Source organism: Eschrichtius robustus, chromosome 3 (assembly GCF_028021215.1).
Source record: "Eschrichtius robustus isolate mEscRob2 chromosome 3, mEscRob2.pri, whole genome shotgun sequence".
Lineage (NCBI taxonomy): Eukaryota > Metazoa > Chordata > Mammalia > Artiodactyla > Eschrichtiidae > Eschrichtius > Eschrichtius robustus.
Genome location: NC_090826.1, coordinates 75,741,740 through 75,769,457, shown reverse-complemented (window position 1 = coordinate 75,769,457; position 27,718 = coordinate 75,741,740). Strand labels below are relative to the sequence as shown.

Below are 27,718 nucleotides of genomic sequence, written 5' to 3'. Positions count from 1 at the left end.
ACAGACGTAGAGAACAAACGTACGGACACCAAGCGGGGAAAGAAGGGGTGGGATGAATTGGGTGTTTGGGATTGATATATCCACACTAATACGTATAAAATAGATAACTACTGAGAACCTGCTGTATAGCACAGGGAACTTTACTTAATGTTCTGTGGTGACCTAAATGGGAAGGAAATCCAAAAACGAAGGGATATATGTATACATATAGCTGATTCACTTCGCTGTACAGCAGAAACTAACACAACATTGTAAAGCAACCATACCCCAATAAAAAAAAATGAAAATATTTTAAAACTCAAAAAAATTTTTTGTGTGTTTAACATGATAAATATGAAACATGTACACAGTTTTAAAAATAATAATAAAACAAACCCTATTATTGGTTAAGAAATAGATCATTGGAATCCCCTTGTGCATCCCTCACTAATCATATCTGTCTCTTCCCTTCTGGCATTAACAGTTAACCATTCTCTTGTTTTCGTCATACTTTTACCATCTATGTATATACTGATAATATTTGTAATTTTTCTTGTTTTTGAAATTCATATAAATAAAATCATACTACAGTAAGTCCCCTACATACGACCCTTCAAGTTGCAAACTTTCAAAGATGCAAAATGTGCATTTGCATGTCCAGTCACATAAGTTAGTTCATGTGTCTGGTGTACATTGTCACGTGTGTGTGTCCTCTACAAGTGGTTGTGCTTTTGTATACTGTACAGTACTGTATAGAGTACAGTAGTCCACTATGTTTATTTCAAGCCCAGGAAGTCTGGAAGCAAGCATAAAAGCAGCAGTGATATATATAGCTGATTGTGTTAGTTGGGTATCTAGGCTAAGTTCATTGGACTTAAGAACAAATTGGACGCACGAACGTGCTCTCGGAACGGAACTCATTCGTATATAGGGGACTTACTGTATATACATTCTTCAGTTACTTTCTTCTTTCACTCAATCTTATCTTTTCAGCTCATTCTAGGTTGATCCATATTATTACAGCATGTTCATTTTCACTGTATAGTAATGCACTGTATAGATAATACTACACTTTTTTAACTGATAGAACTGTTGATAGATATCCTTTCTTGTGGGTATCTTTTAGTTTTCATAAATCTTTCATGTATGCTTGTAAAGACTGTGTAAACTCCAATTTGGGGATTCAGTTTTCTATATATGGCCATTAGATCAAGTTTATTAATTTTGCTATTTAAGTTTTTTCTGTTCCTACTGATTTTTATCTGCTTGACCTACTAATTTCTGGCAGAGATGTGTTAAAATTTCCTCTCTAATAGTGGATTTATCAATTTATCCTTATCAGTTTTTAATGTATGTATTTAAAAGTTGTGTTACTAAATGCATAAAAGTTGTCTTTTCTCTTCCCAGTGACCATAGCCTTTTATCATTATTGAGTGACCCTCTTAATGCTAATAATCTGTTTTACCTTAAAGTCTATTAGATCTAACATTAATATAATTACTCCAGCTATTTTGAGGCTGGTAAATCACTTGCATATCTCTTCCCATTCTTTGAAATTTCATTTTCCTCGTTTTTATGTTTTGGATGTGTTTCATGTAAACAGCATATAACTAGTTTTTTTCCCCCTTAATATGGCTTTTATTCTTTTAAGATTATAAGGTAGTCTTGGAAGAGAAAGGAAAAAGGAACCTGGGCTTATTTGCCTCCCTGAAAGGGTTATTTTTGGTTTTTAGTCAGGGTGCCACTTCCCTAGGGTAAATAGCTGCAGTGAGGGAATAGCAGAATCTCGTTCTCTTAGATAACTCACCCCTCTTCTGGTTACACCCTGGGTATGGAGCTAAGCCAGTTTCTTAAACATATGCTCCAACCTAAAATTGTACCTTTATTAATGCCTTTTGAGACCTTGCAATTGTTGATAAGTTTTTGGTGTGTGCTTATTTTTAGCTACATGTTTTATTAACCTATCAGAATTCAATACAAAATTATTTTCACATATTACAAAATTTCTGATCCTCCCAGAAAAGATTTTGCTTCTTCATCTAAGTCCCCTTTTTCACTTTGCTTATACTTCTATTTCTGTTATAACTCATATTCTGATTTTTATTTTAAATTGCCTTCTCCCATAATAAGTTATGAATTCATTGAGAACAGGGACTGTGTCTCATTTATATTTGTATACTCCAGGCCTCATGTGGTGCTTTTTACTGGACCTTACACACAGTAGAAAATTAATAAAATGTCAGATGAAAAAAATGAATGAACACATGAATTAAATAACTAAACATTAGCTATCCTGTGGTGGAATTTAAATATCACAGCATTCTGATTCTGACCTTCAGTCTAAACATTTAAAAACCTATTACTTAGAGTTCTACAAGAGCATTTTGGATATTAAGATTTAGAATTCATTGTATCCGTTAGGATTCTTTCAGTTGTAAGTAATGGAAACTCAACTAAAATATGATTGTATAAATATATGAGAAGTTTAGGAATTCAAACACAACTATACCCAGGACCCCCCAAAACATCATAAGAACCCAATCACTCCGTTTGTTAATTCATTGATTTCATTCTCAGGTTCTCTCCCCTTCATAGTTTCCTTCTGTTTAGGTTTACATCATCCTTAATGCTATTCTGTCTTCCCAGTTGTTCCACTGTAGTCCAAAATTTTCTTTAGTTGGACTAACTTGGGTTTCTGGCTCATTACTGAACCAACCACTGTTTCTAGGGATGTAGAATATGCTGACTTAGGTCCCTGTCACATGTCCACCCTTAAATTTAGTCAGGGGTAGAGTCACCTCCCCTCAAACCACATGGGGAAAGACTGTTTCCTTAAGGAAAATTAGGATGCTTTTGCCTAAAAAAAAGAATATATGTTGGACTTGCATAGAACAGTATACTCTCATTTCAATAATCCATCTCTTCCTATTAAAAGTAAGAAAGCTGCGCAAAACAGCTAGGTTATTGCCTAAACTGATGCAGTTTCTTGAATGGTGCTTATGTACAGAATAATAATATATTACAGACTTTTAAACCGATGAAGAGTTTTTCATTTTTTGATTGTGTTAGAACATAACAGTGATAAACCAAGATATATCACGAAGGAAAGATTCTCATGCAGTTTTGTCACTCTGCTCCATTCCAAACTAAAGATCAGTCACATGGGTAGCTCTGCTATTTGGCATAGTTATTTGTTACAGTTAAAAATTAGATAAAACCATTTAATGGTTATAGACTTACTAAAAGCAATAATGCAAAGGTAGTTTTTAAAAGAGATTTACTTAAAACTTTGACACATTGCATAGTTAGGGGAACAAAACAAAATGAAAAATGTTGCCATGTTGAATAGATGATATACAGTGTTTTCTGAAATAGGAAGGTTTTTGTTTTAGTTACTTGGATGAATTGTTATTCAAAGAGCATTTGAGGACTTCCCTGGCAGTCTAGTGGTTAGGACACTGCATTTCCACTGTAGGGGGTGCAGGTTCGATCCCTAGCCGGGGAACTAAGGTCCCACATGCTGCATGGCACAGCCAAAAAAAAAGTAAATTAAAAAAAAAAAAAAGAGTATTTGGTTTTTAACAACATGCATTTAGATTAACAAAAGTTTTCTTTTAATCTTGAAATTCCTAATCATGTTCAGATTGTTACTTTCTTCTGCAAATTTTCCTCTCTTTTCACTAGCCTGCATCAAGAAAGGAAGTAAGTTGAACATTTCATATGAATAATGTGTTCCAGACTTTGCTAGTCTCTTAGCAGATATTAAAACGCTATATATCTTCTCCATCTGTTTTCAGACTTTGTGGACACTCTATTATCTTTTTATTGTACTAGTATAAGATTAACAATCGGGCCTATTGCTTTAAATTTAGGAGTACTTTTTATAAAAAGGTGTCCATACGGAGCAGATTATGTGAACATTAACATATTGTTTAAAAATAAGTTTATCATATGTTTTCCACCTTTTTGGATGGCAGGCAGTTTTCTGCTTATCTATCCTCCCATCCCATTTTGATAACTTCCTAATGGGAAATGAATGGTACCAAATAGTATTGTACATCTGAGATTAATGCCTATTGAAAATGTATTAATTGAGCTAAAAATTTTATTGTGTGTCTTTATATTGCTTTACAGGGGCTCATTGGAAATAGAGGGCCTCCTGGACCTCCTGGTCTCAAAGGAACTCAGGTATGAAGAAAATAAATATCCAGTAAGCAATTTTTTAATTCAGATTTTCCTTTTTTATTTTTTATGGGACTTTAGTTTTTGCTCAAAGAAAACTTTGCATTAGTATGGACAATTTTTGCCATCGAGGATTTCAAGTTACCATTTTATATTAGCAGTTATGGAATGGAATTCGGAATCATTTTAATGTTCTGAATTCATTAAGTGATTTATGTAGTGGTGTCCATGGAATGTCTGAAGAATCTGAGTCTAGAATCTCACTTATATGTACCAGAATTTATATGTAACATTTGTGTCTATTTTATATTTCTAACCCATATATTATATTTTAATTGAATTATGGACTGAGCAAAATGTTTTTAAATAAATAAAATAGAATATAGGATTTCTAAAGAGGTCTGTAAATGTTGTTCAGATGTGGTAAATATGAACTATTTATTTAAAGGTAAAAAATCAGTATGTTTAGAAAATACGTCAATAAATAGAATAAACACATTTATTACTTTTTAATTCTCTTAGAGAATAAAGTATAAAAATTATTTGTTTTAAGTTTCTCTATTCTCTATCCACCCATACAGTGTTTGATCCTTAGAAGAATGCACAAAATTTTATATTTTATGACATTATAACTGATTTGATCCCAAAAATATTGGATCTGTAAATTAGACAAAAAGAAACTCTAGACATTAAGCTCCATTTGGGTAGGATCTGATATACCTTTATCTCTAAGGCTTAAGACAGAACTGAGACTCAAAAACATATTTGCTAAATGAATTAAGTATCAGAATGTGCCAAGAGCAAACATGTTCTGTACCAATAATTTTTTAATATACCAATGTGTATTGATTTCCATATATTAAGAACTTAATTGAGTTTCTCTCTATGTCAGAGATATTGAGCCCAAGAAGGTAAAGGCTGTCCATAATTCACAATCTCAGTGATTCCTAATCCTGATTTTTGTGATGCCCTAATAGCTTTCACTCTTAGCCACCCTCAATTTTCTATATTTAACTTATATCATCTACCAATTGAAAAATAACCCAGTAGTACAATACATATCCCCCTTAATGTAGATATGAGGTTGTCACACAAAAAATTTAAACATTATGGGGTGATATAGTTCTAAAATACAAGAAAATCACAGTATTATTTTCATTACATCTCAGAAAGAGCTTCAGATTTCAGAATAACTGGAATAAGGTTTACATTTTTAAATACTTATATCAGGCCATGACATGTTCTGATCTTCTTTTTTAAGGGAGAAGAAGGACTAATTGGATCCTTTGGAGAACTGGGGCCAAGAGTAGGTATCATATAAATAATTTTCAAAGTGTGCTTCTCTTAAAGCAACTGTTTTGTAAATGTTTTTTAATGGCACCAAATTTTAAGTTATAGCAAAGAGCCAAGATTATAACAAACTATAGCCATACAATCCCCCCAAATAAAATAGACCTATAACTAAAATTTTCCAGAGATATTTTAAATGATATTATGCCTATTACATATTTACTTATTCCTTCAGTTCTTTCAGTCTTACGGTCTTAGTAATTTGTACAAGTTATTTATAAAGTTTCTCAAAAAGTAATATGAAGCTAAATACATTAACCATTTTAGTAATATTTTGGAAATTTCTGTTTTCTGAGTTTGTCAGTAAAATTATGGAAAGCAAATAAGACGTATTTTCCGTCCAACTTTTTTTTTCAGATAATATTCTGTGGTAATACATGAATTTCTTATTTTCAAGTTCTGAAAATGAATTTTTTAAGAATTTGGGGATGCATGACAAAAGTTTACAATATCATGAAGTAATTAAGGTGTGTGCAACACATTTTAAGAAGCATTATTAGACTCACATGAAATACATCTCATTCTTTACTTGAGGACATCATATTGTACAGGTTCTTACAGTATATTTACATTTAAAGAGAGAGTAATTCTTTCTTTTGCACCTTTACATAACTAGCACATATACTGCCACTCTCTTATTGAAAGAAAAAGAAGAGTTGTTTTTGTTTTTTTTTTCATTTTTTGTGAGGTGAGTTATATAACAGAAAGACCATTGTTACTTGTGCTCCAGTATAATTGGTCTTATTTAAAATTTACTTCCCTAGAAAACAGGAAAACCATGTTCACCTCTTGCCTACTCAGTCATAATATTTGTTATTAATTGTTGCTACTATTGGTTGAATATTAATTTAGGCCTAGTGTTGCTCTAAGTTTGTCTCAGGAATCATCCCTAATCTGAAACCAACCCTGCAAGATATTGACTGCATTTTTAGATTAAAAAAAATAAGGCTTTAATATTATATGCTTAAGCATAACATGCTCAGGATAACCATAATATGACAGAACTTAAACAGGACCAAAAGCGATGGCTCCAATACTGATGCTCTGAATCGCTTGATTTCAAAGAGATTATAAATATGCCAATGCCTGATACCAGTGCAATTCTTTCCATAATGTAGATAGTGATGTATAACTATTTCTTAATATACTGCAGTGCCTGAGTATTACATTATTAAAGATGAAAGAAATATTCCTGCTAAGGCTTTTTCCAGACAGTGTGAATAAAATGTATTATTAATTATTTTGTAAATATCAAAGTCCTGTAATGATTTAGACTCTTAACTACATTTCTTCTTTTATATCTGCAAATTGATTAGAGAGCAATTGATATTTAACAATAATAGGATAATTTTTTATCCTTTGCTCTATTTTGTGCTTGGTAGGGAACCACTAGACAATTTCAAGCAAGGCAGAGACCAAAATTAGAACAACTTTTTGAGTGGAAGTCCTAAATATAATTTTAAGTTGCTAAAGTTTTTGTATGTAGTCAAAACAGAATGGGAGCCAGAGGGTTGTTTTGTTTTGCTTTATTTTATTTAAAGAAAGAAGAATATGCGAGTACTTGTTAACGAATAGGAGTAATAAAATCCAAATATATAATGCCTAGTAGATATTATAAATTAGTATTCTTTTTAGCAATCCCCCCACACACTTTTTCTACTCCTAGAACACATTGGTTGAGGTATAGTGATCTCCTTAATCAAATCTTGTGTAATCAGACATCAGTTTTTTGATATTAGAAACCACCTACTGTAGATTACTCCAGGGTATTGCACTTTCTCTCCTTCAGGGATCTTATCCTCTACTCTCTTCAGCTACTTACTGCTATGGTGAAACCCTTGACCTTGTCATTACCAGTAAGAGCAACCTCTTCATTTTCAATTTTAAACTTCTCATTCCCCAACCATCATCCCCTTTCTTTCTGGTGCATTCTTTCTTGTAACCCAATCCAACAGTCCCAATAGAAATTTCAATTCATTGATTCTAATGCCATTCCATTACTCCTTGTCTCTCTCATCACCACATATCCCTACTCATCATGCTTAAAACATTGTAATTATCCCTTTGATAACATTCTGAATTCTATTTCCATACCCATTTACTTTCACATTTTTAAATCATTATTTTATTCTTTCTCCTGAACTCCATTTACTTCTATTAGCCCTTTACCTCGCATCTTAGTTCCCTGAGAAGATTGAAGTAATCAGAAGAGAACTTTCACAAGTTTCTACCGTCACTTCTATCCCACCTCCCTGTATCTATGCCATTTACTGTGCCTTCTCTCTTGTTATTGTGGATGAACAGGCCATTTTTCTAGGTGAGGTCAAAACTTCCACTCGTTCACTACATACTACATCGTCTTGCCTACTGAAGAACATTGATCCAGCCATTTTCCCCACTCTCTCCTGCATCTTAATTTTGTTCTCTTTAATGGATCAATCCTATCAGCATATAAACATACTATTATTTCTTCTGGCTTAAAAACAAAAACAAAATTTGTATTGACTCCAGTTTTCCTTCCAGGTTTTGCTTTTCTCTCCTTCCCTTTTCGGGAAGACTTCTCAAAAGTATTGGATTTACATGCTTTTTCCAATTATTCTCCTCACCCCATCTGCTGAAACCATTCTTGTCCCCGCCACTCTGAAACAGTTGATCTTATGAAGGTCATTAATGACCTCCATGCTGCTGAATTCAGTGATCATTTCTCAGTCTTCATATTACTCAATATTTATATCCCTCAATATTTATATCCCTCAGATTTGACAAGATCACTCTCCTCCTGGAAAAACTTTCTTCACTTGTATTACCTTCCTCCTAGTTCTCTGGCAGCAGATTTGCATGTTTTCCTCATTTCTTCAAATTCTAAATTTTAGAGTTCCCCAGGGCTTGGTTTGCTATCTACACTCACTGCCTAGATGAGCTGGTCCATTCTTATGGCTTTAAATGCCATCAAAATGCTGGTGATTTCCAAAATCATATGTTCAGATCAGAACCTTCTACCCCTAAGCTCTGCTCTTGTATTAACTACCACAAGATCTCTCCACTTAGATGTCTAACAAGATTATCAAACTGAAATGTCCAAAGCTAAACTTTCAATTTACCCTTCAAACCTGTCCTCCCACAGTCTACCTCATTTCATTTGGCCCCTTAGTCAGATTAAAGCTGAATGAACTCATTCTTGAGTTCATTCATGACTCTTCTCTTTCTTTCACATTCCACGCATGACCCATCAGCAATTCCTGGAAGCTCTGCTTTCAAACTATATACAGAATCGTACCACTTCTCACAGCCTCCTCTGTTCCCACCCTGATAATGCCACTGTTGTCTCTCACTTGGATTATTGCAGTAGACTCCTCTCTGGACTCCCTGCTTCTGCTCTTACATCAGAGTGATCCTGTTAAAACATAGATCCTGGTGCTTCTCTTCTCAAAGCCTGCTAAGAGTTAAAGCCACTCAGAGTTAAAGCCAAAGCCCTTACTGTAACCTGCCAGGCCTTTCATGACCTGGCTTCATATCCCCCATTCCCTTCTCATCCCTCATCTTCTTACTCATCTCCTCTCTTACTCTCTCCAGCTGCATTGACTCTTCATCGTTTCTCCAACACACAGGCACATTCTTACCTCAGGGCCTTTACACATGCTCTTCGCCTCTGCTTGGAATGCTCTTCCTTCAAATATCCATGTAGCCTGTGCCTTTAAAAAAGTCTTTACTCAATTGCCACCCTCTCAGTGAGGTCTTTTTTGGCAGTCTTACCAAACATTTTAACAAAACTACCACAACAGTTTATGTCTCCCTTCCTGCTTAATTTGATGTTCTTCAAATTTACCACTACCTAACATACTAAGTATTTTACTTATTTTTTTAAATTATCTTATCCTAGAGCTGTGCATGGCAAGTAGACAGTCAAACATGGTAGAAGGAATGGCTAATGAGTTTGATGAAATGCATTTATCTAATAATTTTGAAGTGTTTCATCTCATAGGATAGTCTGAATTTCATAAATTAGGAAACTTTCAAAAATAAGAATGATTAAACGTATCTTTTTTTTTCCTGTTCTCTTCTAGGGAAAACCAGGTCCAAAGGGGTATGCAGGTGAATCAGGACCAGAAGGTTTGAAGGTGAAGCAACTGACTTTATTACCAGTTACAAAGTATAATTTTCAAAAAGATAAAGTTATGACTTTCATAACAATATAAAATAAACACATGTCAAAGATTTTATTCAACTCATTAATTGAAGGAACCAGTCATATGTTAAAACTTGTTCAAATATTGATAGCATTTGAAATGCTATATGTCTTTACATCTATATCTGTATCTGTATATATGTCTATAAATATCTATGACTATAACTATGTCTATGTAATTGGATATGCATTTTAGTAAAGGAATGTTCAGATGTGTAGTTAGATACAGGACAATAAACCATAACTTTGAGGGCTGTCTATTCCACTGGACAGAAATCTACAAGTTACTATAACTTCACTTAAAAAATTTATGTGTGTGTGTGTGTGTGTGTATTTTCACTAAGTCTGGGTCCTTTAATCAATAATATACAGTAAGTCTAAGTAAGCACATACCCTGCATAATCATTGGGTGTTCTTCATACTTTTATGACATTGAAAAAATGTGTTACCAACTTTCTTGCTTTGTTTTCAAGTACTGTATGATTTTTTTGTAACACCAACAAATATAAAGTAAGGCAGTGGTTTTATATGTACAGCATTAAGGTCTGAAAGAAACTTATAAGAATTGGTGATTTGTACAAATTTAAAATTCAATGAAAAATTGAATTACATCATAGATTTATTGCTAAATTTCCTAAAGCTAGAGATCATTATTTACATTAAACTCTTCATTTTTGTGATACAGAAACTAAGGAAAAAACCAAACAACACTTTTTGAGGTCAATTAATAAAGAAATATGAGCTAAAATATTTTTTATTGTGTCAGCATGTCTGTTGCTGAAATTATCTTGGGAGAGTATGTGTACCTGACTCTCAAGTTACAAAGAAAAACTCCCAGAAAATAGAAGCACGATATTTATAAATAGAAGGCTTCATTCTCCTTTACTGTATTTAATCCCTGTACTGCCAAATAGCTCTAAAAAATCCACCTGTGAGCTACCATCCAGTCAAACTGGCAAGAGACCAATCTCAGTGATTATTGACATCCTGCCTTCTCCCTAGAATTATACCAGCATCTAGGTGACATCTGTGTTACCTAGGAAGTGAAGGAAGTTCTTTAACGTTCAGTCCTCATACTTGTCTCTGAAATTTCTTCCTTGGTGTATTACATAGCTATTCACTAGGACCTGGCACTCCCTTAGGGGAACCTGGCACTCTGGGGGAGCACTTGGGGGTTGGTTAAGGGTCACCGCCTTTCACAGAACTCTAGGATCTCTATTCTCTCCCTAGGCCTGGGGGATTATTCCTCTCTGTCTCTTTTTGCCCTCAAAGACAACTCACCTCCTACATTCAGGCTCTTTGAAAACTAAAGCATGAATGTAGGTAATCTGCAAGCAACTTTTGCTTTCTGCCTGTTAACACAGACCTCCCTTAAGACTACGTATCACAAAGGGTCCATCTCCCTAGTTGGAATTTGAGAGGGGCGTTGGGTAAGGAGGAGAAAATAAAAGAAAATTAATTATATATATGTATATATACACATACATATTATGTATATATTTGTATATATATACATAAAATCCTGCCACATTATTTTCTACAAAAGCTGTCTAATGAACTATCAGTCAAAAACTAGGATTTCCAACCTACTACTACAATGTTTTATTCTTTACTATTTATCTAAATGTGTACAGAAATAGAAAAGAAAATTTTTATAGCCTTTGAAAGTTTATTTCAAACTGATTACCTATATGAATATTAGGTTTCAATGCTTAAAATCAGCACCATCCAATAGAGTATGTAATACGAATCACAGATGTGAGCCACAGTAAAAAAAAAAAAAAAGTGAAAAGAAATAGGAGAGATTAATTTCAGTAATATATTTTATGTAACCCAAGACATAAGCATATTATCATTTCAACATGTAATCAATATTAAAATTATTAATGAGATTTTTTTATACAAAGTCTTTGAAATACAGTGTGTATATTATACTTACATCACATTTCAGTTCAGACAAGTTAATTTCAAATGCTGAGTAGCTACATATCATGAGTGGCTACAATATTGTTCAGTGAGTTTAACTACCCCACACTGCAATATAATTATTAATTTTTAGACAGCAGTTGATGGTTTAATTTCCTATCTCTGGTATAAATAAAATGTACATTCCTGTCAGATTAACTATATGTGGTACCCTGAACTTAATCTTCTACTTTCATTAATCTGTGCTTTTGTTCAGCCTTTGTTCATGCCATTCCTCACCACTAAAAATGGCACTTTCTCATCACCAGTGTGAAAATCACCTGTTCTTCAGGGCCCAACTCAAATACAGTTTCATAATTTATTATTTGAAACCATTAATGTTTGGATTTTAAAAAGGTTATATATATATATATACTGTATTTTACTTAACACTGCCAGCAGGCTATGGGACAGCACAACCATAATTAGACAAATTGATATTTCTATGGTGAAATGTAAGGATGTTCAGATTAATCAAACTATATCAAGACTATAAGTAGCCTCACTCAGATCAGGTAAAAGCATCACTATCAAATAAACACAGGTTAGGTCAAGTTTGCCACTAAATGTGTTGTGAAAAACTTTGGGTTTTCAGAGCTTTAGGGATGGCAGAACTGCGGTTAAGATTATGAACATGCATTACTTCTCCAGTGAAGCCAGCTCTAGCTGCACATGCACACAGGGTGCCTGTGCCTAGGAACTCCTTTACTACTTACCTGTAGCGTGTGTTCTGTTCTGCTTGTTCTGCTCAGCATTGTGAGATACCTTCTCTACTGAAGCAGAGAGTGTTCCTGCGCGCACGGGCTTTATTTTCATTCTTCTTAGTATCTTCTGCAGTGGCAGCCTACCACTCTGCCATTTATAGAGTATACCTCAGTAGATATTTTATTTTTTAAATTTTATTTGTAAAAGTGTTTTAAAAGTGATTAAACGTCATAAATAGAAGAATGTAATTTAAGAAAACAAGTTAATATTATTTGAATGAAAATACAGGAAGGACTACGTTCTGTACAAATACTGTAACAAGAGTTTTGAATAACTGAAAGTTTCTTTGTGATTTTCTAGGTTATAGATAATTACATTAAAATGAAAACAGGAGCAATGCTGAGAGGAATCTTGTTTGAAAAATAATCATTTTTGCAACCTTATATTCTTTATTAACAGGGAGAAGTAGGAGATCAAGGAAACATTGGGAAGATTGGTGAAACAGTAAGCTTATTTTATGCTCTTATTTTCAACTTTTAAATCATCTTGTGAGCATTTTTAGGAATCATGTTAGCATGATCTATGCTTATAAAATTCAGAATATAAAATACTTACCCACTACAAATTTAAATTCATTGGTGATGTGACAAATAAAACCTACTCTACAAAAGAGAAATGAGGGAAAACACAGATACTGATAGTTTTATCCAATATAAATTACATTTGTGATCTCAGGAACATTCTTGTATCTAATATTTGGTCTTTACATTTAGTTCTGATCATTTCAAACTAAATTTGACCGTAACGTTTTTCATGATTAAAAAACTACAAATTATCAAACCATAAAATATTATAATAGGTGGAAGATATTTTTCTTTGTATTTGAAAGATTGGAGTAAACCATGAGGTAATTCATTGGGAAACATAATTTCTTTCCTCAGAAGTTTGGCTTGTTTAAATTTACATTATTGAGGAAGTAGGAGGCTTCATGTTGTATTTGAATCAGATATGTTAGGGGTAATTTTTTTTTTTTTTTTCCCTATGGGACAAGTCAGCTACAATATTCTCTAACAAATGAACCTACATAACATATAAAGTAGTAAATTAAATTAATGAAAGGCAAGTGACTTTATCTACAGAGTGTGCTGGGTTGTCACAAAGAAAGTGATACTGTTTAATAACAATAGTTATTTAATAGGTTAAATGAGCAAATATAATTTTCTATAACCTATCTTACAACTTAAATAAAAATAAATTTTCTTAAAAATTGTTTTGTGAGCTTAAATAATTAAATATATTTTCTAGCCTGGTAGTAAAACAGCAATGCATTTCTGATACTCTTAATTTTTGTCACTAATTATTAATAAAAATAGGGAGGTGATCCATTTAGTCTTAAAAGATCATTGCCATACCATTTAATCCTGAATCCCTAGAAGGTGAATATTTTTTTCCTTTTTTTAACCAAAAGGGAAATTTCAATGGAGTATTTATATCAATTCAATTATTCAAGGCTTCTCATCAAATATGAATGTAATCTGTATTTCTCTGTCATTCAAATTTTTTAAAATTTAATTTAAAGACATGAAATTCTGCCATTTCTGAGTGACAAATTGCTTAAAAATATATATAAACTAAAATTTACAGCCAAACTTAAAATAACAATGAAGAACAGAACATCTTTTCTTAAAATAACACATATCAAACTTCTAAGTTTTATTTGCTTAATAATGTTGGACTGGTTCCACTAGTAACCCATCACCAGTGCTGTCCAAAGAGGAAATGGACTATTTTGGCAGGTAGCAGATTTCTGTTATTGGAGGGAAATTAACAATTATGGACCATTCGCTATGTGCCAGCCATAATGCTATGTGATATTTTATATTGTGGAATTTCATTTAATTCTCTAACAATTTTAAAAGACACATTTTGTTATTCCACTTTTTGAAATGAGGAAACTGAAGCACAGTAAGTAACCTGTTCAGAGTTACATAGCTGATCAATAGCTGAACTAAGATTTAAACCCATAGCTCCAAACTCAAAATCCAGATCTCGAAATCGAAAGCATTATACCGTGCTGGGGATTTTTTTCCAGCTTCACTGAGGTATAATTGACAAATAAAATTTAAGATATTTAAAATGTATGTGATGATTTGATACGCATATATATATATTGATATATTGTGAAAGGATCCCCCCACTTCCATCAGGTTAATTAGCATAGCTGGGGATATTTTAATATTAGCTGAAAGCCACTTGGCCTAGATATTATAGAGAGGTTTTAGGCATCAGGTAAGTTATGAAACAAAAGGACCTTTCCAGCTTTGAGGTTCCATCTTCCTCATTAAGGATGGGAGATAAAGACTTTAAAAAACTTTAGTGGTTATATTGAATTAATTAAGATATATAAAACACCTGAAGAATATTTTTGGCTCTTGATAATTCCCAACTTCTATTTTATCATATTAATTTCAAAATCTTAGAAATATAGTTCATCTAATCCAGAGTTGTGTTAAAACTCTCGAGATATGGGAAAATACGATTGCACTTCATGATGTCAGTCTTGTAATTTGGGGATATCTAAGGTTAGTTGTAATTGCATAGCTAGTTTTTATTTTTCCCAAACTTTTTGTATGGTCATTTAATTCCCTTTTAATAGCCTCCTCCAGTTTTGTTTCTTTCTAGATTCATACAAATTAGAACCCAATTTGTGATAGAGAGTGCCGAACACAGTGATCCCATCTCGTGACTATATATACCTCTTGCATTTACTTACTATAGGCAAAGAATTAATTTCTATAAATGTGCCCTAAATAAGTCTCTAATTTCAAAGAAATTATCCTCTACGTTCTAGCATTCTTTTATGAATAAACCTGGAATTATCCCACCTTAATTGCCAGTCCTCTCTGTCTTTAATTCTCTAGGCTGAAATTATTTGAAGAGCTGTAAAAGGGAAGAGAATATACTTTTTCAGTATTGGGCAAGAGACCGGAATTAAAATCAGTATATAGGCCTTATAAGGGAACAGACATTATAAGGGATAGACATTATAAGGGAACAGCTTTTTTTGTAGGCAAGAATATTTTAATAGAATTCCTAACACTCAGACTCTTCCGTAGAGTGATTCAACACCTCGTCTTTAGATTTGGATGACTTCCTGCAATCATTTGTTCAGCAGATATTTATATTTATATTCAGGCACATTCATTGACCATTTGATCCCTGCCTTCATGAAATTTATAGTCTATCAGAGGTTTGACAGACATTAAATAATCACATAAAATATATAATTATAAACTGTAATACATTCTCTAGATGAAAATTTTAAGGGACTGTGACAAAGTTGCCAAATTTAGATCAGGAGATGAGAGAAGACTTTTGAAATGCCATATGAGCTGTGACCATAAAGAATGGTATGAGTTAGCTTGGGAAGAGTTGGGGGAAAAACGGCTCCTGGAATATGCAATATAACATACTTCCCACCTGTGCCACTTGCCTTGCTTTAGACAAGTCACTTAATTTCTCTAAATATTTGTTTTCTCAACAGTAAAAGTATGAAAATAGTAACTACCTCATAGAGTTTCTTATGAGGATTAAACATGATAATGCACTTAAAGCACTTAGCACAGAGCTGGTCACATAGTGAAAACTTGATAAATGTTAGCTGTAATGGCCGTGGTGGTGGTTATTCTTACATGTGATGGTTCTAAGTGGGAAAGCATTTAACTGTTTTGAGGAACTGAAAGAAAGCCAGTGTGGATAGACCTTGGTGAACCAAGGGAAAAGCAGTATTAGGTGGTATTAGTGAAGGAGGCAGGAGCCAAATCATTCAGGACCATGTTTATTATTTTGTACTTGGTCCTAAAGTAGATGGAGAATCATTGAAGTATTCTAAGTAAGGCAATGACATGATTTAATTTGTGTTTTAAGATCACTCTGTAGCAGTGGATTGGGCACTTGGAACATGGTTGTGAGCAGCAGAAGTAGAAGAGGGTAACCAGTTAGGATGCTATTGCAGTAGACTAAACGAGGGAGAAAAATGACAGGCCAGATGATGGCAGTGGAGATAAGTGGATGTATTTGAGATCTGTTTAAGGTGACAGTTTGGACAAAGGCTGCAATAAAAGAGAATGATTCTAGTCAGTCCCCAGCATATAATAGACCTTTGATTACTGTTTATGATTATCAGGAGAATTCTGGAAGCGTAAGGAATTGGTATTTATGATGTTTAAGGATAATTCCAATTCTAAGAATCTATGACTCTTTTCTAAGAATTGTAATGTTTTCTAGTCTTCCTCTCATCTGCCAATTTGGCTTCTTTTCTCTGGCTGTCTTTCTGGAGTTGGAACAAACAGAGCTAGACTAAATATTTTAGGGGCAGTGGATCCACAGCCTTCTCTATGAGTGGGATAACTTTATGTTTTCTTTATTTTTGATGATACTCAAAACTATGCAGGCTTTTTTCAATAGCAGGAAACTGGGGTGTCTTTGGAAAATGATCAGCAGTCACTCCCAGGATCCTTTTCTAGTCTGTTATTTTAAAGATAAAATTTGGTATTTTTTTTCATTAAGTGACCTTGATTACATTAAATTCAGATGCCGTTTTTCTGCCCACTTGAAGAGCTCCTCATGATTGTCCTATACTCTGACCAGACTCTCTTTATAGCTCTTAAAATATAATCCAACTATTTGATTTCACCTCATTTACTCCTTAATTTATCCATTCAGCAAATTTCATAAGCAATCTACCATGTTCTCTCTGTTATTCTGCCTGCCCCCTGGTGTGCTAGTGTATAGTAAATGACTGATGAACAGAAAGGAAGAGGAAGAGGAAAGGCCATGCATAATCCTCAAAATCAGGTAATCCAGTTCTCATTATAAAACCTTTAGAATCAGAGAACTTCTGTTGGCTGATTCTAAGCTGGATTATAACCAATTCATTCAAGACCAAGTAGAGGTGGAGTCAGAGGAGGAAATTAAAAGAAGTCTATTTTTTGAAGACCTATTATCTCATTTAATCTTGAAACAACCCTTGTAAGATAAATCTTACTGCCATTCTATAAGTGAGGAAACTGAGATTTGTTGAAGTTATGTGATATGTTCAAATTCACAGCTAGTAAGCAAATGTGAATTCTCTAATTCCAGTTCTAAGGTTCTTTTCTCTGCGTCAGGAAATCATCAGTTTGTCCTGTTTTTAAATGGAACCTTGAAGTGCATCCTTGTGAATCAATGGTTAGAAAGATTTAAAAGATTTTGAAGGATCTGGAAGAAAATATTTTAGAAGTGCTCAACACAAAATCTCATTTGATACAGTGGTTAGTTTTGCTGCTTTCTCGTAGCATTACTGTGAAATTATTATCAAACTTGATACAAGCTGGTTTTATTTAACAAGTTCTATTCTTTCTTTCATTAAGAGGAGAATGGTGGCTTTATGTGGACATATCTAAATCATAAAAAGTGACTCATATTTCCTTGAGGAAAAGTCCCAGACTTGATGGCACCATTTAGCCAAACAGAAAGAACAAAGTAAAATTCTATCAATTGCCCCTCTGTAGGGCCTCTGTAGTGCCTTTATCTTAAAAAATGTCATCTACTCCCTTCTGTTTTCAAGCTGCACATACCTGTAGCACACTGCAAAGCTGTGTATATCTCCTACCTGGCAGGCTGTGGTAATTTTTCTCAGAGAATGGAAAGTTATATGAAATGTATATCCACGATGCAGTCCATCACAAGAAGGATATATACCTGAATATGATAAAAAAAAAAATAGCTACAATTTATTGAAAATCTGTGATCTGCCAGATACTTTGCATATATTGTATCTTTTAATCCTTACAAAAGACACTGGGAAATATTCCTTTTTTATACAAAAGAAAACTTATGTTTCAGAGAAGTTAAACTTGTCTGAGGTCAGATAATAAAGTAGCAGAGCTGGGACTGAAAAGGAATTATGACTAACTTCTCCATATCCCCATGCTTCCTCTTAACAATGAGGTGAAGATTTCTAATTGTCTTTCTAATGAATACATATCGTTCTGTTATTACTGTATGAAGCTGAAAATTATGGGGCCCCAATTACCACATGGTGGTTTGACAAGTGTCTCAAAAACATGTATGTGTTAAACTGTTATGTTTTAGGATCATGTATTTGACATTTATCATCTTTGAAATGTTTTAATAGCATCACTTAGCCAATTAAGTGAATTAATTTCACTATACTATTAAGTCTGTGAAAGTGTAGAACGTTAAAAAAAAGTATCAATCAGTGAAATCAAAAGGGAAGTTACAGAAAGTGTGTGGACATATCAGTGGATATGAACAGAGAAGATATATAATGTTATAATTCCAGGTAAATTGAAGAGAAGTGAAGTAAACAATTCTAAAAACCCTACCATTCTCTAAAACCAGGTCCAAGGTGAACTATTACTTTAGACATGAGATGCCAATAGTTTTAAAATCTCAAACACAAGAGATTTATCCAAGAAAATGGAGTCAGCAAATTTCTAGGAACAGTTGAGGTGCTTACAAAGGTAGAAGGATTTTTGAGTCTTTTGGACTATAAGATACACTATTTTCCTGACATTTATGACATCACTTTGTAAAAAGCAAAATAAGTTACTAAGAAAATAGCAAATACTATATTAGATGTGATCCTATAGAACATTTTTCTACAGCTACGAAAATTAAAGAGTATGGGAAAAATGATGACTATGGAAAATCGTTTATATCACAAAACCAAATGTGATAAGAGGTAGACCAAGAATAAATCACATGTAAGTGGTTATTAAGGAAAAAGCAACAAAAATTTTTTTTTAAATTCACATGATTATAATATAAAAGCTAAAAGGCAAAATTTATATCTATGGGGAAATGAGTGATACACATGATCCTGTGCTACAAGCTAAAAACAGAGAAGTTATTGAAAGCCAAGCATATAAAGGCTTATATACTTTTTTTAATTATTATTATTTTTTAACGTTTATTTATTTATTTTCTTATTAGTCATCCATTTTATACACATCAGGGTATACATGTCAATCCCAATCTCCCAATTCATCACACCACCATCCCCACCCCCCGCCGCTTTCCCCCCTTGGCGTCCATACGTTTGTTCTCTACATCTGTGTCTCAATTTCTGCCCTGCAAACCGGTTCATCTGTACCATTCTTCTAGGTTCCACATATATGTGTTAATATATGATATTTGTTTTTCTCTTTCTGACTTACTTCACTCTGTATGACAGTCTCTAGATCCATCCACATCTCTGCAAATGACCCAATTTCATTCCTTTTTATGGCTGAGTAATATTCCCTTGTATATATGTACCACTTCTTCTTTATCCATTCATCTGTCGATGGGCATTTAGGTTGCTTCCATGACCTGGCTATTGTAAATAGTGCTGCAGTGAACATTGGGGTGCATGTGTCTTTTTGAATTATGGTTTTCTCTGGGTATATGCCCAGTAGTGGGATTGCTGGGTCATATGGTAATTCTATTTTTAGTTCTTTAAGGAACGTTCATACTGTTCTCCATAGTGGCTGTATCAATTTACATTCCCACCAACAGTGCAAGAGGGTTCCCTTTTCTCCACACCCTCTCCAGCATTTGTTGTTTATAGATTTTCTGACGATGCCCATTCTAACTGGTGTGAGGTGATACCTTATTGTAGTTTTGATTTGCATTTCTCTAATGATTAGTGACATTGAGCAGATTTTCATGTGCTTCTTGACCATCTGTATGTCTTCTTTGGAGAAATGTCTGTTTAGGTCTTCTGCCCATTTTTGGATTGGGTTGTTTGTTTTTTTCATATTGAGCTGCATGAGCTGTTTATATATTTTGGAGATTAATCCTTTTTCGGATCATTCATTTGCAAATATTTTCTCCCATTCTGAGGGTTGTCTTTTCATCTTGTTTATGGTTTCCTTTGCTGTGCAAAAGCTTTTAAGTTTCATTAGGTCCCATTTGTTTATTTTTGTTTTTATTACCATTACTCTAGGAGGTGGATCAAAAAAGATCTTGCTGTGATATATGTCAAACAGTGTTCTTCCTATGTTTTCCTCTAAGAGTTTTATAGTGCCCGGTCTTACATTTAGGTTTCTAATCCATTTTGAGTTTATTTTTGTGTATGGTGTTAGGGAATATTCTAATTTCATTCTTTTACATGTAGCTGTCCAGTTTTCCCAACACCACTTAGTGAAGAGACTGTCTTTCCTCCACTGTATATCCTTGCCTCCTTTGTCATAGATTAGTTGACCATAGGTGTGTGGGTTTCTCTCTGGGCTTTCTATCCTGTTCCATTGATCTATATTTCTGTTTTTGCGCCAGTACCATATTGTCTTGATTACTGTAGTTTTGTAGTATCGTCCGAAGTCAGGGAGTCTTATTCCTCCACCTCCATTTTTTTCCCTCATGCCTGCTTTGGCTATTCGGGGTCTTTTGTGTCTCCATACAAATTTTATGATTTTTTGTTCTAGTTCTGTAAAAAATGCCATTGATAATTTGATAGGGATTGCATTGAATCTGTAGATTGCTTTGGATAGTATAGTCATTTTCACCATATTGATTCTTCCAATCCAAGAACATGGTATATCTCTCCATCTGTTGGTAGCATCTTTAATTTCTTTCATCAGTGTCTTATAGTTTTCTGCATACAGGTCTTTTGTCTCCCTAGGTAGGTTTATTCCTAGATATTTTATTCTTTTTGTTGCAGTGGTAAATGGGAGTATTTTCTTAATTTCTCTTTCAGATTTTTCATCATTACAGTATAGGAATGCAAGAGATTTCTGTGCATTAATTTTGTATCCTACAACTTTACCAAATTCATTGATTAGCTCTAGTAGTTTTCTGGTGGCATCTTTAGGATTCTCTATGTATAGTGTCATGTCATTTGCACACAGTGACATTTTTACTTCTTCTTTTCCAATTTGTATTCCTTTTATTTCTTTTTCTTCTCTGATTGCCGTGGCTAGGACTTCCAAAACTATGTTGAATAATAGTGGTGAGAGGGGACATCCTTGTCTTGTTCCTGACCTTAGAGGAAATGCTTTCAGTTTTTCACCACTGAGAATGATGTTTGCTGTGGGTTTGTCATATATGGCCTTTATTATGTTGAGGTAGATTCCCTCTATGCCCACTTTCTGGAGAGTTTTTATCAGAAATGGGTGTTGAATTTTGTCAAAAGCTTTTTCTGCATTTATTGAGATGATCATATGGTTTTTCTTCTTCAATATGTTAATATGGTGTATCACATTGATTGATTTGCATATATTGAGGAAGCCTTGCATTCCTGGGATAAATCCCACTTGATCATGGTGTATGATCCTTTTAATATGTTGTTGGATTCTGTTTGCTAGTATTTTGTTGAGGATTTTTGCATCTATATTCATCAGTGATATTGGTCTGTAATTTTCTTTTTTTGTAGTATCTTTGTCTAGTTTTGGTATCAGGGTGATGGTGGCCTCATAGAATGAGTTTGGGAGTGTTCCTTCCTCTGAAATTTTTTGGAAGAGTTTGAGAAGGATGGGTGTTACCTCCTCTCTAAATGTTTGATAGAATTCACCTGTGAAGCCATCTGGTCCTGGACTTTTGTTTGCTGGAAGATTTTTAATCAGTTTCAATTTCATTACTTGTGATTGCTCTGTTCATATTTTCTATTTCTTCCTAGTTCAGTCTTGGGAAGTTATACCTTTCTAAGAATTTGTCCATATCTTCCAGGTTGTCCATTTTATTGTCATAGAGTTAATTGTAGTAGTCTCTTAGGATGCATTGCATTTCTGCGGTGTCTGTTGTAACTTCTCCTTTTTCATTTCAATTTTATTGATTTGAGTCCTCTCCCTCTTGATGAGTCTGGCTAATGGTTTATCAATTTTGTTTATCTTCTCAAAGAACCAGCTTTTAGTTTTAGTGATCTTTGCTATTGTTTTCTTTGTTTTTATTTCATTTATTTCTGCTCTGACCTTTATGATTTCTTTCCTTCTGCTAACTTTGGGTTTAGTTTGTTCTTCTTTCTCTAGTTCCTTTAGGTGTAAGGTTAGATTGTTTATTTGAGATTTTTCTTGTTTATTGAGGTAGGCTGGTATAGCTATAAACTTCCCTCTTAGAACTGCTTTTGCTGCATCCCATAGGTTTTGGATTGTCGTGTTTTCATTGTCATTTGTGTCTAGGTATTTTTTGATTTCCTCTTTGATTTCTTTAGTGATCTCTTGGTTATTTAGTAATGTATTGTTTAGCCTCCATGTGTTTGTGTTTTTTACGGTTTTTTCCCTGTAATTGATTTCTAATCTCATAGGGTTGTGGTCAGAAAAGATGCTTTATATGATTTCAGTTTTCTTAAATTTACTGAGGCTTCATTTGTGACCCAAGATGTGATCTATCCTGGAGACTGTTCCGTGAACACTTGAGAAGAAAGTGTAATCTGCTGTTTTTGGATGGAATGTCCTATAAATATCAATTAAATCTATCTGGTCTATTGTGTCATTTAAAGCTTGTGTTTCCTTATTAATTTTCTGTTTGGATGATCTGTCCATTGATGTAAGTGAGGTGTTAAAGTCCCCCAGTATTATTGTGTTACTGTCGATTTCCTCTTTTATAGCTGTTAGCAGTTGCCTTATGTATTGAGGTGCTCCTATGTTGGGTGCATATATATTTATAATTGTTATATCTTCTTCTTGGATTGATCCCTGGATCATTACGTAGTGTCCTTCCTTGTCTCTTGTAACATTCTTTATTTTAAAGTCTATTTTATCTGATATGAGAATTGCTACTCTAGCTTTCTTTTGATTTCCATTTGCATGGATTATCTTTTTCCATCCCCTCACTTTCAATCTGTATGTGTCCCTAGGTCTGAAGTGGGTCTCTTGTAGACAGCATATATATGGGTTTTGTTTTAGTATCCATTCAGCAAGCCTGTGTCTTTTGGTGGGAGCATTTAATCCATTCACATTTAAGGTAATTATCGATATGTATGTTCCTATGACCATTTTCTTAATTGTTTTGGGTTTGTTTTTTGTAGGTCCTTTTCTTCTCTTGTGTTTCCCACTTAGAGAAGTTTCTTTAGCATTTGTTGTAGAGCTGATTTTGTGGTGCTGAATTCTCTTAGCTTTTGCTTATCTGTAAAGCTTTTGATTTCTCCATCGAATCTGAATGAGATCCTTGCTGGGTAGAGTAATCTTGGTTGTAGGTTCTTCCCTTTCATCACTTTAAGTATATCATACCACTCCCTTCTGGCTTGTAGAGTTTCTGCTGAGAAATCAGCTGTTAACCTTATGGGAGTTCCCTTGTATGTTATTTGTCATTTTTTCCATTGCTGCTTTCAGTAGTTTTTCTTTGTGTTTAATTTTTGCCAATTTGATTACTATGTGTCTCGCCGTGTTTCTCCTTGGGTTTATCCTGTATGGGACTCTGCGCTTCCTGGACTTGAGTGGCTATTTCCTTTCCCATGTTAGGGAAGTTTTCGACTATAATCTCTTCAAATATTTTCTTGGGTCCTTTCTCTCTCTCTTCTCCTTCTGGGACCCCTGTAATGTGAATGTTGTTCCATTTAATGTTGTCCCAGAGGTCTCTTAGGCTGTGTTCATTTCTTTTTATTCCTTTTTCTTTATTCTGTTCCGCAGCAGTGAATTCCACCCTTGTGTCTTCCAGGTCACTTATCCGTTCTTTTAGCTCAGTTATTCTGCTATTGATTCCTTCTAGTGTATTTTTCATTTCAGTTATTGTATTGTTCATCTCTGTTTGTTTGTTCTTTAATTCTTCTAGATCTTTGTTAAACATTTCTTGCATCTTCTCGATTTCTTTTAGTTGTTTTTCCAGGGTTTTATCTTGTTCCTTCATCTGGTACGTAGCCCTCTGCCTTTTCATCTTGTCTATCTTTCTGTGAATGTGGTTTTTGTTCCACAGGCTGCAGGATTGTAGTTCTTCTTGCTTCTGCTGTCTGCCCTCTCTATACTTTATTTTATATTAAGTATATTTTTCTTTATCCTTATTAAATATGCATCAAGTTACTATTAAAAATTAAAATATTCTAGGAAAAGGAATAAGATCCAACATATATGGAGTAATATAGGGAACAAGGTATTTATCATACATGTCATATTAAAGAGTAATAAAGAAAAGTACTCTTCTTAGTCTAATAAAGTTTCTCAGATTGCCCAAATTAGAATAAACTGCTTCAAAGGAACCAAATAGAAGAGAAATTTAAATGGAACTTTGTGCCTCCAAAGTCACAATAACATCACTCATTTTAAGATGTAAACATTCAGTGTGTATACTGCCTAGGGCACTAAGCCTATTAGCCTTCTGACTAAGAAAATATAAACTTGATCACTTTACCTATTTTAGAATTGATAAAAAAATAAGCATTTTTTAGTTCCCTTTGGTTTTAAAGGATGTTCTCCTAAGGATTATTTTTAAAAATCCTTAAAATATAATTGTGTATTTGAACCTGGGATATGAAGATTCAGAATCTTAATAGGTTTAAAGATTATTATTCTATGATTTGAAGTAAATTAGTTGTCTACAAATATGTGTATCTCACATGTTCTTCATCATGTACTGTGTTCTGGAAGGATATTGTGATTTCTTACAGCCAACAAAAATGAAAGACACTAGTAAACTTCTTTCATTTAGTCTATCATTAGAGGATACTTATTGAACACTTACTGTGTGCTAGATATACAGCTAAATAAGGCTTGATCCTTAAGTGATTTAACTTCTAGAAACTGTGTAAAGAATTCTACACATAATTTTGCCCAAACACTAATCATGTTATATAAGATACTCTAAGACAAGGGAGCAAAAATTGTTTTGACAGTCATCATAAAGATATATATGTTGATAAAGAAACTATGCCTTTGTTTGGCTAAAAATGTGTTACTATTTTCTTAGGTAGGGATACTACAAAGCAGTAATCCTTTAGAGCTAGATTTCTATATAGAAGAGCCCTAGAGGTGGTACTTTGGTTGGAAGGGGGACTTCCCTTGAATCGCTGTTTGCCTAGAAACTGCACTATTTTCTTTTATTAGTGTACTATCCTATTTTTATTTAGATATTAACACATCAATAAAAATAGCAAAAATATCTAGTGGTGTTTTTATGCTTAGAATTTATATGATAGATAATACCTCATTTGTTTATATCAAAGAATAGGAGGGACTGATGGAAATAATGGTAGGGACTGGAGTTAAGGTTGCCTTGGGCCACCCGTTGGTGCTACCGCTCTTAGAGAAAGTGAATGCAGAATTAAAATCTGAGAGTAAGGCTAGTAAAAAATCTTGTGGTTCTGACTTAAAAAAAAAAACAAAAGTAAGATCTACATAACCAATGTAACATTGGTTATGTTACATTGTTCATTGGTTACACTGGTTATCTTACATATGTTCAAAATCTACATTTTGAAATTTAAGGTTTACATTCATCCTAAACAAGAATCAGGACATTTTTCTATAAAGGCCAAATATTATATATATTTAGGCTTTGGGGCCATACAGTCTCTGTCACAGCGTTTCAACTCTGCTATTGGAGTGCAAAAGCAGTCATAGACAGTAAGTAAATGAATGAGTCTGTCTGTGTTGCCAATAAAACTTTATTTACAAAAACAGACAGTGGACAGGATTTGGCCGACAGGCTTTAGTTTGCCCTTTCCTTTTCTAGAAGGTCATACTTTACCTTGAATACACCAGTTTTATTAAATCAATCTGCCATATGCAGTTCTGCTTTATTAGTCATTTATTATTAACAGAAAAAAAAAATCACTAAACACAAATGTGATTTTTTTCAAACAAGAAAACAGATTCAAGCTAGCAGACAGATTGTGTTGCGATCAGGCATTGATTTTGTATATTAAGTGTGAATATAGTGAATTAATTTGCATTTATATAGACCACATGTATATCCGGAGTAACCTGCTGGAATTTATTGTTCATTTTCCTTAACAGATACTTAAGAATCTCACCAGGAAATATTTTCCAAGAACAATGAAATCTGCTCTTTATGTGCACATGTTCACTAGAACCATTTTTCTGAACATGGTACATGTTTTTTGAAGTTCTGTTTTAAGGGTCAAAGGATTTCCACATATTAAGTTTTAGTGAGTTTTTCTTTCATTACTTTGGAAAAGGTTCTAAAGGAATGTCATTAGACCTGTATTCCCCTGTATACAGGGGGATGTAGGTATTCCCCTGTATACCTATTCCTGTATTAGGTTGAGATATTTTGCATTTGCACTCTATCTTCTGTTTTTGAAACGTCTCTTTTTTTCATCAGTTCAACAAAGCAGCCTGATGGAGAGCATCACAGCATTTTTGCTCATAAATATGTATGGAACATTTAATGCTCTTTTTTTTGACTATAGGAAAAATAATTAAATGAAATCTGGATTTTATTTTAACGATAAATACAGCCAGCTTTGTGTTTTATAGAAAACTTTATGTAAGAATGTAACCTTTTCATTTCTTCAGTTCCAGGTAGAAAGATAGTAGCTGCTGAGATACAGAGATTATATGCTCAGTTTTGGGTTTTTGGTTTTTTTTTCTGATTAATGGGTTTTGGAAAAACTATGTGACAAAATCTATGTTTTTCTGGTATGTTGATAATACCATTAGAAATAAAATCATTTTGTAGTCACTAAAATCAGGAAAGACCTAGATAATACAAGCTTCTCCAAAAATGCTAGGGGGATGGGACTTAGTAGATTATAAGGGGGGGAAATCAGTCTATAAAGGCCTTAAGAATATGGGTTGTAAGAATTTCTCACCCTGACTTTTAAGACCTCCCACAATGTATACCTCACCTATCTTTATAATTGTTATTTCTCACACTTCCCAACTTACTAGGCCCAACCAGGTCATTCAACATACCTTCAATGTAACCCACTTATTTATGCCATTGTTTCTATCACCTCTAAAGACTTTCACTTTCCCACTCCTATTGTCTGCCTAGCATCAACTTTCAAGACCCATTTTATTTTATTTATTTTTATTTTTATTTTTTTTGGTGTGTTAGTTTCTGCTTTATAACAAAGTGAATCGGTTATACATACACATATGTTCCCATATCTCTTCCCTCTTTCAAGACCCATTTAAAATCATCTGCTCAACCTTGAGGTCTTTACTGCTCTCCTTGCCAAATTAGATTCAGTCTCTTCCTCCATTAAGCCTTTATCTACATTATTATGGTCCTTAACTTATTTTGCTTTGTACCACAGTTACTGTTTTTATTTGAACTATCTGTACAGAAAACTGTCTCCCACAGCAATGAGCACATGCCTTAAATATTATACATTTTCAGTAAGTATAAGTTTATATGATGAACTGAGATAAATTAAGAAGTAAAAGGTGATTTTTCTAATTTATTTGCCAT

At 33.6% G+C, this 27,718-nt stretch overlaps 1 protein-coding gene across 1 annotated transcript in view; it reads left to right on the top strand.

Annotated features, from left to right (window-relative positions):
• Positions 1-27,718, top strand: part of COL24A1 (collagen type XXIV alpha 1 chain) — a 384,282-nt gene that overhangs the window by 165,524 nt on the left and 191,040 nt on the right. Inside the window, exons 22-25 of the mRNA XM_068540226.1 lie at positions 4,114-4,167; positions 5,423-5,467; positions 9,576-9,629; positions 12,827-12,871. Of these exons, the coding sequence (XP_068396327.1) occupies positions 4,114-4,167; positions 5,423-5,467; positions 9,576-9,629; positions 12,827-12,871 (198 nt within the window). The remainder of the gene's footprint in view (positions 1-4,113; positions 4,168-5,422; positions 5,468-9,575; positions 9,630-12,826; positions 12,872-27,718) is intronic.